Below are 13,952 nucleotides of genomic sequence, written 5' to 3' on the forward strand. Positions count from 1 at the left end.
CCCTGGGTTTAGTGTGTAGTGCTGCACCTAGGACTTTTAAAACAGTGGCCATTGTGCTCCGAGAGCCAATGCTGAAATAAAATTATCTAACCGTCACATCATATTTCTGCCACATCCGTCCTTTTTGGCCGCAGAGATAATGGTGAATTGGGGGCAGCAGTGTGCCATCACACCAAAGTGTGTGAAAGTCCCCATGTTTTGGCCATGGTAAATTTATCAGATGGCCAGCAACTAGCTGTCTGAAATGACTCAGTGATTGCAGGACCTACAAGAAGCTTTGATGAGCATTGTTCTCAAAATGCCCAGTGATGATAGCAACTTTACACGAGATCAATAACTGCATGGAGCAATAAGGGCTCTCTCTGTGTGCCTCACTCGCCCATGCAGACATCAAAGGGACGACACCCACAACCATAATGTGTCCGTGATAATGACCCACTCGCAATTTTATCAAACCTTTTGAGCAGTGTAATCTGCAAAAGATTGTCCCACTGTGAGTTCCGGCCTCGGGGGCAGCTTCAAAGCTCACAATGTAAGGGTTTGTTGAGCACATGTCCTCACGTTCTCCAACACACACACTCATAAACATAAACATAAACAGCCACTAATCCCATTGAATCAAATGATGCTAATGAATCAATCAGCCAATAAATAATTAACATATGGCCCTTTTGATTGAAGCAATATGTGCATCTGTAATTGTTATTTTGTTATATTGCAAACAGACTACAATGGCACAAAGCAGGCAAACTTTATACTGGTCACAGTCAAAAAAAGCTTTTCATCGTCTTGGAATGTTGAAAAGCCCCGGGCACGGTTTTTACAGCCTGCCAATGGGCTCCTATCAGAATGAGAGAAGACATTTGAAAGACGTTGACTCTGGAAGCAGTTTTCAGCTCATAGGTCGTTTTGACTTCATAAAGGGGATTTATGTGGCTTTCGCAACAATGCCATACAAATTGAAGACTATATGTAAACCTCAAAAATTTTTCACAAAAATATAAAAAGAGTGAAGGAGAGAGAGGAGCAACTAGGGCGACAGACTGACAGATGTGTGAGCAGAACAAAGGGAAAGCCAGGCGACTAGTTAATAAATGCATGGTTAGCATTTTTATTTCATAGCTAAGCAGGCAGATTATGGGCACTTGGGGAATGTTAAAGTCTGGGTCATTTCAAAGCCTAGACTAGAGAGAAAATTTAGGTTTTAACATAGTGTCACAGGCCATTAGAGAACTCAAATTCCATAATATGTCCTAACAGAACCTGCAGACTGCTTCGGAGAATGGCAATGGCAGTGGCCACCCTCTCAAAGAGTGCTAAATGGTCCTGGATGGATTTCATCACATGAGAATATGCTAAATATACCACATAATGGTACTAATCCTTTTTGCTGTTGGCTACTTTAAGTTGTTGAAGAGGATCAGCATTCGGTGGCTATGGACGCCTACGGCAGTGCTTATCATCCATATCAAAAATCAAAATTAAAATAATCACAAAAAAAAAAAATAATAATCACAAAAAACTCTTTACATTACTGTCGAACGACAAACCCTGGTAAGGCTAAACAACTGTTTTGATTATATTTGGCGATTATAAAATCCTGTATTATAGTTCTTACGTTTAACCAAAACGTTGTTTGGAGGCTGACTTGAACACAGGGATGCATAGCTTTGCTACATTACATTTACATTTACAGCATTTATCAGACGCCCTTATCCAGAGCGACTTACAATCAGTATTTACAGGGACAGTCTTAAGTCTTAACAGTCAACTTAAGTCTTGCTCAGGGACACAATGGTAGTAAGTGGGATTTGAACCCGGGTCTTCTGGTTCACAGGCGAGTGTCTTACCCACTAGGCTATTACCACCTTTGCTAGCTTAGCTAGGTTAAGATTTGTAAACTGAGGTGAATTTCTTTAGGAAACCTTCAAAGTTTGAAAAAAGTTAACTAAACAGCTAAGAACAGTCTAAATAGTTAATGCCTACGTTTAGCCAAAACGTTGTTTGGAGGCTGACTTGAACACAGGAATGCATTGCTTTGCTAGCTTAGCCTAGTTTAGCTAAGGTTAAGGCTTATAAAACGGGATTTTATAATGGCCAAATATATTCAAAACAATTGTCCCGCTTTACCTATGAAATGTAATTCCCCGGGATCTGGTTTGGAGCGTACAGCGGTTTGTACAGCCCCAAGCAGCACAAGAGTGAGGCATTTTTTGCACTTCTCTCCATAGACATGTATATGCTTCACGCCACTGCAGAGCCTATCGCAATATGGCGGCGACGTCGACGTACGATGCAGCTCGTCATGCGCCGTCTACCCATATGTCTCCGAATCGAAAGTCATGTGACCAAACACGTGACATCCGACTGAGATGTGAGACGTGAGACTTCAGTCAGCTCGCCAACTTTGAGAGAATGAGAATGGATCGGCAAAATATCCGATCCAATCCATGTACTAATCATTTAAATCGCATCTTTTTGCGTTCATGTAATCGCACAGACTGACATCGCGATTACGATTGCGATTAGATTAATCGTGCAGCACTAGTTAAAAGCTGCGGACACATTTCGTTGTGTCACCGTGTGCTGTGCTATGTTTCACAATGACAATCACTTCACTTTCCAAAGTCAGCGCTGGGCGCCTCTGGAAATCAGTCTTAACCAAACAGTAAAATTTCCAGTAATTTCCCAATCACTCTTCAAAATCTAACAACCATGACTGATGTCAGTTTCATTACATTTTTCTCATGACCCTGTCCTTCAATCATGGTTGTGAGCAAGTGTGTGTGTGTGTATAAAAAAGGACAAGAAGTAGCGCAGAGAATGTCTGTGGCCATTAGCGATCACCTTTGACCCATGGGGTTGTAGATCTCATTGCTCTGGCACCCACTGATGGTGATGGGGTCGAAAAACTGGAAGGAGCGCAGACCCACCCCAGAGATGGCCACCAGTTCAGAGCGGAACATGACCAGGATGGCTTTGGTGTGGTAGAAAGCCATGCTCAGGTCATGGCTCACAGGGATCACCAAGGGATTGGTCCGACAGCTCAAACGCCAGTCGCCTGTAGGACAGCAAGAAAAGATCATGCTTCAATGGAAATCAGGGTTGGACTCAGAAACCCTACAGAAATACACTTGCTTAAATGCAGACCTAAACTGTGAATCCCTTCCAAAGTGTCCACAAGCTGCACAGTGATGTTGGTCTGGGTCTGGTCAACGTAGCCAGTACCATCCGCAGCAAGATGGATGATGACAGCTGCTGCAACCATGGGGTGGGAGAAGTAGGCCTGGAAAATGAGAGGAAAGTGTGTGATCCTATCTGACCATTCGATAAAACGTTGAAACAGATTAGTGTCCTAAAATCCGACATACCTTCAGCCAGTAATTTTGGAACCAGGATGAATGGTGGGACTCTCTGCAGGGAAACCAGGCATACTGGGAGACCCCATCTGACAGGTCAAACACTTTGGACTGGCACGTCTGGGGAGAATTAGGAATTCACATAAATAAATGTGCATTGCTGTAGCGCACTGAATCACAATTTAAATATGAGTCTGTAAACACCTTCACTGTCATACAGTTTCGCTGGTGACTTCTTCATTTGAACAATCATCATCTCACTCTGATTCTCTGTTCTTTGGTCTCAGTTGTATAAAGCAGCAATACCGTACTAGGCTGCATACAGTGTAATTTAATATCTGGTCCAACATTTGCATCATTACATATAGCTATCGACCTCACATAAGCTTAGGGCTTCAACATGTGTCTGAAAACTGCGAGCCAAGATATCTCTGGTGGTGACAGAACATTTGTACAAAAACAAGATTAAGTACATTAAAAGTACTAGGCACGTAAGTAGAGGTCTATTTTGTGCCAAGTGTATTTTGGCACATTCATTATTCTAGAATTATTTAGCCAACAATACCTAAAAGGACCAAAATGCAAACCTTTGGCTTTCCTTTTGAGAGCTCCTACTCAAACACACAATGTTGACATTGTTCGCAATATTCAATATTCACAAATGATTTGATCATGTAAGAATGTTTAATTTGGATTCAATACTAAATCAGGTCTGTTCAACTTAATAATAATTATATATATATATATATATATATATATATATATATATGTGTGTGTGTGTGTGTGTGTGTGTGTGTGTATATATATATATATATATTTTTTTTTTTTAAATCAAGCTGAATTAACTTTATATGTATGGTTTTAAATAATGCAAAGGAATTAATACAGCCTAAATCAAACTAACCATGTGAAACTGATTTTTGTCTCAGTGCACGGAATGTGGCAGTCACCCAGAAAAAAATATTTTGCACCACAAACATGTTTTGCACAGTTATGCTACATGGTTGTGCATATGTAAAACCATATGGCAATCTTTGTGGTAACAATTAAGAGTAATTGTTGTCAGAAAACAATCAAATAATCTGCACTCTAAGCAGACAGCCACTGCACTCTAAGGGAGCAAATTCATCCATCAATGACCATGACGATGTTTAACTTCATGTATAGCCTTTGCTGTTTATTTACCATGACTATACTCAGGTGTCGTTCATTCCTTCGCTCCATTTATTAATGCATGAATCCTCTAATACGCTCGCAATTTTATTTTTGCCGTAATACAGTGCATTTGAAGCATTCAGCAGGAACTTCCTAAGGCAAACATACCATTGTTGATATTCCACATATGGCCGAATGCTGCAATAAGCTAAGTGAGTTACCCTTCGGGGAGATGCCCACGGCCCACAAGACTTTTTGATCATCACTTCAAAAAATAGCCACAATACACTGCTCTTCACAGCCGCAACAAAGCAACCAGATGCAGGCCCATAAGGCCATGTTCCTGTGTCCCTCCGACTGCCACATCCAATCGGTTTAATCTGGGCTGTTTTGAGAACTACAGTCCGAAAGGAGCTGGTTGCTGCGGACCTGCTCCCCAGACATCTGATCTAGGTTGTCTTCTGGCCTTCATTTGTGTTTGTGCTGGTGCTGTTTTTCTCCTATGATCCATGACCAGCTCTGTTGCTGGGTTTATGAAAGTCAACACTACCCTGCTACAGGGGCCATGATGTTGACATGATGCATAATACCCTTTTTAACAGCTCTTGTGATGATTCTGAGCAGACCCGGATTAGCGCATAAAGTCATTAGAGTCAGACTTCGAGAACGAGTCTGCCAGCAAGACAGGAAAAACACGGGAGTGGATGTGCCACCGCAGGAAAACAAAGGACACCTAGCTTGCCCTGTTTTCCTGATTCAGGGAAATTGGACACTTGCAACCAGACACTGCCACAAAGCAGAGTGGTTTGTGGAAACAACCCGAGTCCTTGCTATCTTCCCCTTAAATCTGTTGATGTGACAGATGAGGAAGAGAGCAAAAGGGTTGGGACACTGGTACAAGGAGACAGCGAATGGTTTTCAAAACAACAATGTTAATTCAGCATCCAACGCTTCTCGCCATATTCCTTTACTTTTGTCTAGTCAATGCACACGGCCTGTCCAGGAAATCAAAAAGCCCCCTTTTTACCGAACATATATATATATATATATAAAAAAAAAAACTCACTACTGGAGGTATTCATAAGTCTCCCAAGTCTCATTACACCTTCTCCTCCCCCCAGTTTCCCCAAACCAGCCCCCAAGTCCAAACCCCCCAAAAAGTAATGCCAAGAGTCAAACTCTTCCAAATGTATCAGACACACTGTGGCCCCCCAGGGTGGGGAAGGGGGCTGGACTGTGGTGGCGAGCGGAAGCCCTGGGAGGCGGGCATAGTCGGGCCATTACATCAGCGCACTAACCACAACACAGCGGCCAAAGCATGGGCTAACACAAGCAACGCACAGGGAAAAATAAACCAATAAAACAAATGATGTACAATAAATCGTCAGACAACCGCAGAAAAGTCGCAAGAATGTGTGTGAATGGGAGAGAAGCAAAGAACGAGAGCAACGGAGGCACTGAGGCAACAGAACCCATGGTGAAGCAACGTGAAAGTGACATCACAGGAAGCCAATCAAAGAGCACGATGACAGAGAGTTGGACGTGGGATTTTGAGGTCCAGTTTTTCCCCCGAATACAAGGCAAGGAGTAAATAGAAAGAAACTGGCATTTGCAGCTGAAATGCAATATCGTTGTAGTAGCTGAAAAGGACCAGCCCTGACACACATCCCCAGTGTCACCCAGTCTACCCAGGATCCAGGTCCAAGCAAATGGACATCTCGGGACAACATTCCCATGCCAATCGGCGCAATAGGCGTGGCACTGCAATGACTCAGCCCTTTTCCTGTGGACGTAATGCGGACCATGTGTGCTGACGAGAAAGACAGCACAGGCAAACAAAAGCCCCCATCCATGCCCAATAACACCCCCACAACAACCACCACCACCAAGTCTTTTCATCTGCAAGCGCACAGTTTTGTTTGTAACTCACTAAAGGCAGGAAGAGGGCCGAGGAGAAATATCCTCCCTCTCAACTCAGATTCGGGGGCGGGAGGGCTGGAATTATTCTTCCAGAAAAAGAACAGCACCCCTAACAGCTGGACCGGGTCTGCCATAGCATTTCCTGCCGCTAACAGACCGACTCCAGGGTCAAATGAGGTCAGCGGCCACAAACACCAACCTCAGAGCTCAGTCGCACATACCATTTCCCTCCTTCCAGCCCACAACGGCACGCTTAGCAACGGCGTTGCCTGCCTCACCTCGCAACTGAGCGCTTGCAAAGCAACAGCGTTCAGGAGAAAAGTCCGCAGCGTAGACACACAGGTTCAGATTCTGAGGTCACCGACGTACGCCAGATTCTCCGCTCGAGGTACACACTCACTCACAGGCCAAGGATGCGAAATATCTGGTCAAGTCGCAGATGAAAGTGAAAAAAGACCTCACAGAGCACACCGGACAATTCACGACTCCTTACTGTTCCGTTCTCTGTTTGCATGGCTTTTCAGAACAAACTTTACTTTTTCGACCTGGACAGGTCAGGGGGTAAAAAAAAATGATGCAGCTTGTACAATGTCAGTCGTGTACAGCAATCTGATGACTTTGAAAATCACGTTTTAATTTAGGATTACGCCGCCGGCTATGCACAACTCGGCGCATGTTACACATATGCAGAAGAAAGGTGTGAATGAGACCATGTGTGCGGGGCGGACGTTTCCTATTTGTCAAAAATGTGCATTTTTTTTTTCTTTTCTTTTCTCAAAACGAATTGAATAAACTCTACTTTTATCTCTCTTTTTTTTTGGTCCCAGAGGGAGGGAATTGGGTAAAGTAAAAGTGCCGTGCTGGGCCTGGCCCCGTGAGCCCAGAGCATCTGTGAGACATTTGTGGGGAGACCTGTGTGAGGTTCAAACCGCCATAGCAGCGGGCTGGAACACTGCTAGCAGTTTTCGGTGTGAGGTAATGTCCTGTCAGAGGTCCCGCCCAGAGCGCTGAGGTGAGCGCCGCTGCAGCAACCCATTCGACCGCTGACGCACTCTCATTTTTCAGGTCCCCGACCGCTGGCTGCTGCTATAAATTCAGCGGGTGCATAGTGGGGAGGAAAAAAAAAAACTAGAATAACGTGTGGGCCAACAACGGTTTCCCACAACCACCGTCACACTCCCACCTTTACCATAGTGTATTTCCCCCCCCCACTCAGCAATTTCCAGCCACAACAGTGACTTCGGAGTCTGTGTGCTAAGAACTCTTCAAATGTAAACAGGGGTCGTCTTTTGATAAAAGCATTTAGATTTACAGCATTTATCAAACGGCCTTATCCAGAGTGACTTATAGTCAGTAGTTACAGGGACAGTCCCCCCCTGGAGACACTTAGGGTTAAGTGTCTTGGTAGTAAGTGGGATTTGAACCTGGGTCTTCTGGTTCATAGGCAAGTGTGTTACCCACTAGGCTACTACCACCCAGCCAGCCACTGTGTAGGCTTCTGAGTGCTCCATATTACACGGGGCAAAAAATGGAGATGACTGCCATGTAACCTACTATGTGCACCAATCACCCGACGCATTTAGACCAGCTGCCGGCAAGTTTATTTTGCTGCCTCCACAAATGTAGATACAACTACAAATAGTAGTCGCCCCTTCTGGGTAAAAATTGTTACTCGCTTGTGTAATGCACTGTATGCCATAGTGCAGTTTTGCACATACGTGCTAGTGGAGATGACCGGACCGGCCTGGCGAAAGCGATTGTCATTGCGATACCCTGCAGCACAGCACACTGTGACACAATGAAATGTGTCCTCTGCTTTTAACCATCACCCTTGGTGAGCAGTGGGCAGCCATGACAGGCGCCCGGGGAGCAGTGTGTGGGGACGGTGCTTTGCTCAGCGGCACCTCGGTGGCACCTTGGCTGATCGGGAACGGGCCGCTTCCTTAACCGCTAGGCCACCACTGGCAATACCCGATCTGGCTGTCTTCTTGCCTAGCTAACCTCCCTGCAACATAATGAAAGGCAGGGGCCCCGGGGGCGCGGCGGGCGCGACGGTTGCGTCAGCGATTGCCAGGGAGAGCTCACCTGGGCCCGGAACGCATGGTGCTAACGGCAACAGCAGAGACTCGCGGGTGAAATCCCTCCCGGCCGCAGTCAGGTAAACGCGGCATCCCCTGGCACTGCTGTTCAGTGAACACAATGTTCTTTTCCACGAGGGCAAAACTGTCGCCTCCTGTTGTGCCATCTTGCACTGAAGTGAATCTTTTCCATTTTTTCCCCCTCACTACGAAGAATGATAACTGCTTCAGACGGTCCGGAGTGAATAATGCTTTGATTAATTTGCCCTGGAGGCTCTGTGTGGCTCTTGAATAAATTTCTGTGACAGGTCTGAAGTGTTTCAGTTAAATGACTATGTCCTTGTAATTGGGACACAGCCAATTAGCTCGTCATATTCCATTATTTTGCGCTAATTCGCTAATTCCTTTGGCTCTGACGTTTGAGTAAGATGCAGAGATACCTAAGTGAAGTGAAGTGATTGTCACATGTGATACACAGCAGCACAGCACACAGTGCACACAGTGAAATTTGTCCTCTGCATTTAACCCATCACCCTGAGTGAGCAGTGGGCAGCCATGACAGGCGCCCGGGGAGCAGTGTGTGGGGACGGTGCTTTTGCTCAGTGGCACCTCAGTGGTACCTTGGCGGATTGGGATTCGAACCTATGTACCTATAGCAAGACAATTATAACCAAAGGTAGCGCCCACTTTTCCCTCCAGCCCTGTGCGCTGTATGGATGTCATTGTACACACAGAGTCCCAGAAGATAAGCAACGGAAAGCAAGAAGAACGAAAAAAAAAGGACTCCTGCACTATAAACTCAACAGGCGAGCCTGGAAGCCACGCTTGCTGACTGACTGACGGATGGAATGTCTCTTTTGGCTAGGTGAGCGCAGATAGACTTTGCGAGGGGAGACCGCAAACAGCTCAGCTGTTGCACACAGTGGAGGCGTGTGTATTTTCGTTCCTAAGTACAAGGCTCGCACGCTGCATTATATCATTTCTCTCCCAGACTGCGGCATGGGCCACAATGACAGTAGCGCATATAAAAGAGAGCTGTGTGTTTTTCCTGCCCACTGCCATCCATTGTTTCCTAGAGAAGTTTACACTTCTTTTCTTACAATCAAACACAAAGCCCACTCTGCAGTGGTCCATACGTAGCTGACTTAACTGCGATTTGGAGATGTTTAAAGCTTTAAAATGTTCTGTCATGCAGACTTCACCCTGCCATTTTTATTAGGCGCTGTAAAGGGTTAAGGTGTTTTTTTTGCTGAATTCGAATGCAGACAGTGGAGCGCTGAAGACCTTCACCACCACCCCCCATGTATCTTCTGTGCTCTGTGACCTGGCTGAGGCCTCGGCAGATGTCGTGCAGACGACTGAAGGATCCTGCAAATGCCTTCCTTCCTATTTTGTTTTTCTTCTTGCTTCTGTTCCTTTGATGCTTCCGGGGACATCCCTATCAGCTTGAACCATCTCCCAACAGAGGAGGCCAACCCAACAGCCGGCTTTGAAGCACCCGGGACTGTTTCCAGCACGTCTTCTGAAGGTAAGGACACAACAAGCCATGCTGAGATCAACAAACAGGGATTTGCGTACTTGGGTGGTACAAGCTGGCACCTTTAGCCTGGAGAGAGCCCAGACATCAAATGGCTGTGACAGGGAATGGGCATGCCATGCTTACCAGCAGACACATCTAAAGACCAATCCCTACAGCAGCTCCTCAGGATCTCCCATCCAGTGCCAGAGAGATATCATCTTGCACACAAACCCAGAGCTCCTCCTCCCTAGACCTACTTGGATAACACTTAGGCCCAACCGATGAACAGATTTGGATGAAAAAAAAAGAACCTGTTCCTGTTAAGGTGACTTCCATTTCCCCAGATAAAATTGGGGTTATGATCCCTCCTCATACACATGCCTCATTATGACCTTTCCCGAAAGAAGTTCGGTGATGTTCGACTCACTTTCAGCCATTGTTCAGGGAATTCTTTAGGTTTAACCAACTGTGGCAGTGACCTGGACTCACATCAGAGTAGGAATGAGGCCAGAACACTGGGAGAGCCCAGAGCCTGATACAGAGGTCACTGTGTAATTTTGTGAGACAGCTTTATTGTCATCTAGGCTCAAGAGATATTATCTTCAGACATACTAGCTGGGACCAAAGTGTGCTTTTGTGCCAAGTCTGTCCCAGTACAAAAAGAACACAGGGTACTTCAAATATGTCTTTCCTTTTGTGAAATCTTTTTCTGGAAGTTTTATTAAAAAGACTCATTAATAAAGTAATTATGTGAATATTTCAAATGCAGATACAACTACGGAGCCATTGCTGATTCATTTAAAGTCACAGTACTTGTGTAGTTGTAGCCATATCAGTGAGAGGATGAGCAGATTTGCAACTCCCAGCACAAGGTCTTTTTTTTCTGTTAATATTGAATTGAATACAGCAAATTGGGAAATATGTATAATTAATAAATCAGACAAGCAAATAATCAGACAGTCACACTTGCTCAAGAAATGTGCGGCCCTTTAGTGAATGGGAAAAGGGAAAATGTAGTTTGTAGCTAAGGATGTGGAACTTGTCTAATGGTGGGGCACTGGGGGTGCTGGGGGAGTGTGAGAGCATGTCTGTGTCTTTGTGACTGACTGTCAGTGGCATCTGGCATTCACAGCCCTGATAAAAATCTCCCCACACGACTCAGAGGACAGTGTGTTCTTCACAGTAGAAATCCTATGTGAGGGTCGCATATGTGGCTGGCTTTCTCATGGGGGATCTGAACTTCAGAATGAGCACTTTATAAGAACATGCTGTTATTTCCTCCAGAAAAAAGTACTTATTTCTATGAACTTACCATCATGTACCTTCAGGAAGAGAACACAAGAGTTATCATTATGGTAATATGCAAAGTTCATCTTTTCACACTAGTTAATATGTCTTCTTGGTTCCTTCTGGGTTTGGCATTCGGGATCATTGATAGTGCTCATTTTTAAACAAAAGTTCTTACCTTTGTTACTGCAGGGTAGCCAGCTGCCACCTCAGCAGGACAGTAGAGCCTCTCTTCATGGGACACCTCTACTGCAGTGGCCCACTGGTCCAGGAAGCCACTGGGAGTGTACAGGCCACAGTCCCTCACACTGGTCTCCTGTTCAAACTCCTCACACACTCCATCACCGTCATAAAAGTAACATATACTGGGCTCACCTGTGTGGGACATAAGAGCAGAGGTGTTAAAGCTGAAGAGCAATGAAAGAATTCTTGGTGGAATTTATTTACTTATTATTTATTTAATTTTTTTGCATAACCATGTTATTCCATCATAGCACCTGTAGCATATGCCACTATTACAATTATACAATATATATAAATAGATAAAATTCATTGATCCATTTCAAAAGGGGCAGGACTGAAAGAGACTGACCAATCAGAATGCAGCAGGAAGTCTGTGCCGAAAAAGAAATTCGTAAAAATATCATGGCTAAGAGCACATCAACTGCCCTGATGATTGACTTGCTGTGAACAAACAGCTGAAATTCATGGCCATGTTAACAATGCAGCAATGCATTTTTCATGAGTCAATAACCAGGAAATGTCTCTGGTGACCATCAATAAGTAGCAGCATTTATGGGGCAAAATGCAATGGGAAAACTCTAAATCTAACTACAAATCTAAGGTCTATCAGCATTAAGTATTCACACGGGAAAGCAACATCAACGGGGCAGTGGTGGCCTAGCGGTTAAGGAAGCAGCCCCATAATCAGAAGGTTGCTGGTTCGAATCCCGACCCACCAAGGTGCCACTGAGGTGCCACTGAGCAAAGCACTGTCCCCACACACTGCTCCCCGGGCGCCTGTCATGGCTGCCCACTGCTCACTCAGGGTGATGGGTTAAATGCAGAGGACAAATTTCACTGTGTGCACCATGTGCTGTGCTGCTGTGTATCACATGTGACAATCACTTCACTTTATAAACATCACATGGAGCTCATCATAACTCACAACAACGGCCATGACAATTTTATGTTGCCACCTTGTGGTCTCCGAAAGCTAATAATTGAGAATATTTTAAGCTAATAATTGAGAATCGGAAGTGATGACTAAAAATGCAATATTTGATGCTTCCAAGTGGAACTGTCCAGCAGCCCGGTGATCCTCATTGTACAGTGTGCACACAGCAGTGCAGTATGCGTGGTGAGCGCGCGATCTAGAAAGCTGGGGGAGCCAGAGAGGTAGCTTGCGTTGCCATGTTTCGGCTGACCCTCCTGAGTGCTCGGAGGCAACGCGGTGAAACGAGACTGAACTCACTGACACTCGGCTGGAGGAGAAAAGAGCATTCAGCTGCCAGAGGCAGCGCTGCATGCTTTTAAAGAGCACAATGGATTCACAAGTCAGCCCTCTCTCTCTCTCTCTCTCTCTCAGCTTGTAGGTCTGTCTCGCGCTTATTTCTCATAAGAAAGTGAGTAAACAACGTCTGCCCTCACTGCCAGGTCAGCGTTTCCAGACGGTCCAACTTATCTCCCATCGCGTTTTCATCTTGGACGGCAGAAGCGAGATGAATGCATAAATAAAAGGCAGCAGCACGCCTGCATCTTCTGCGGGGAGCAGCTCGCCACGGCTCCTGACCAGGACTGTATCTGATGAACCTGACAGATTAGCATCTATCGTCTTTATTTAGAGCGAAGGGGAGAGAGGGAGCAAGGGGAAATACGACGGGAGGGAGACAGAGCTGAATAGCATCGGGGAGGATGCAGGTCTATGGCTTTTCCAGGCATCCCACGCGGGACAGGAGAAGAGGTTGACTGCTGTGTGAGGCTGTTACCCTCTTAGGGCTTCCAGGAGGGGAGAGGATGAGGAGGGAGGGAGGGAGGGGTGGGGTGGGGGCTTCGGGGGTGGAGAAGGCGGCATTCCATGCCAAGTTGGCTGAGGTAGGCCCCCGCGAGAAAAAAAAAATTCCAACGCTCCTTGGCTCAGTTCTGGCAATGTTGAAAACGAGGGGCTATCGAGGGGGGGCAAAATGGAATCCAAATCCTCAGGGCTCTTAGTTCAAGGAGCCAGAGAAAAATAAAAGAGAGAGCGAGAGACCTAACACTAGGTGCAGTTGTCATTCTAAAGAACCAGGGACAGTTTCAGGCTGAACTGGAAACCACACTAATGACCACAGAAGCATGCCACTGTTGTACGACTTCAATTAATGCCCTCAATTAATGCCATTTTTAACTCATTCTCATTGGTTGCCAATTTCAAATGTACAGATTTTAATTTAGCCTCAATTGAAAAAAAAAAAATACATTTGTTATGTTCTACAAAATTTATTGATTACTATTATTTAGACATATAGACTTATTTAGAAGACCAGTGAACATCTGGTCACTATGTACTAATAATCCAAAGTAAGCAGTACAGTCAGTTGTGCAGTAAATATAGCACAGCATGACTTCAAAGGATTATCTTCATTTATATATTGA

At 45.2% G+C, this 13,952-nt stretch overlaps 1 protein-coding gene across 2 annotated transcripts in view; it reads right to left on the reverse strand.

The window, feature by feature from the left end:
* The window catches only part of pappaa (pregnancy-associated plasma protein A, pappalysin 1a), a 75,420-nt gene that overhangs the window by 33,652 nt on the left and 27,816 nt on the right, over positions 1 to 13,952 (reverse strand). For both annotated transcript variants that reach the window (XM_028973383.1, XM_028973382.1), the window contains exons 10-13: positions 11,497 to 11,693; positions 3,372 to 3,479; positions 3,151 to 3,286; positions 2,848 to 3,061 (exon numbers count right to left, since the gene is read on the reverse strand). In XM_028973383.1, the coding sequence (XP_028829216.1) occupies positions 2,848 to 3,061; positions 3,151 to 3,286; positions 3,372 to 3,479; positions 11,497 to 11,693 (655 nt within the window). The remainder of the gene's footprint in view (positions 1 to 2,847; positions 3,062 to 3,150; positions 3,287 to 3,371; positions 3,480 to 11,496; positions 11,694 to 13,952) is intronic.

The sequence above is a fragment of the Denticeps clupeoides genome, chromosome 3 (assembly GCF_900700375.1).
Source record: "Denticeps clupeoides chromosome 3, fDenClu1.1, whole genome shotgun sequence".
Classification (NCBI taxonomy): Eukaryota; Metazoa; Chordata; class Actinopteri; order Clupeiformes; family Denticipitidae; genus Denticeps; species Denticeps clupeoides.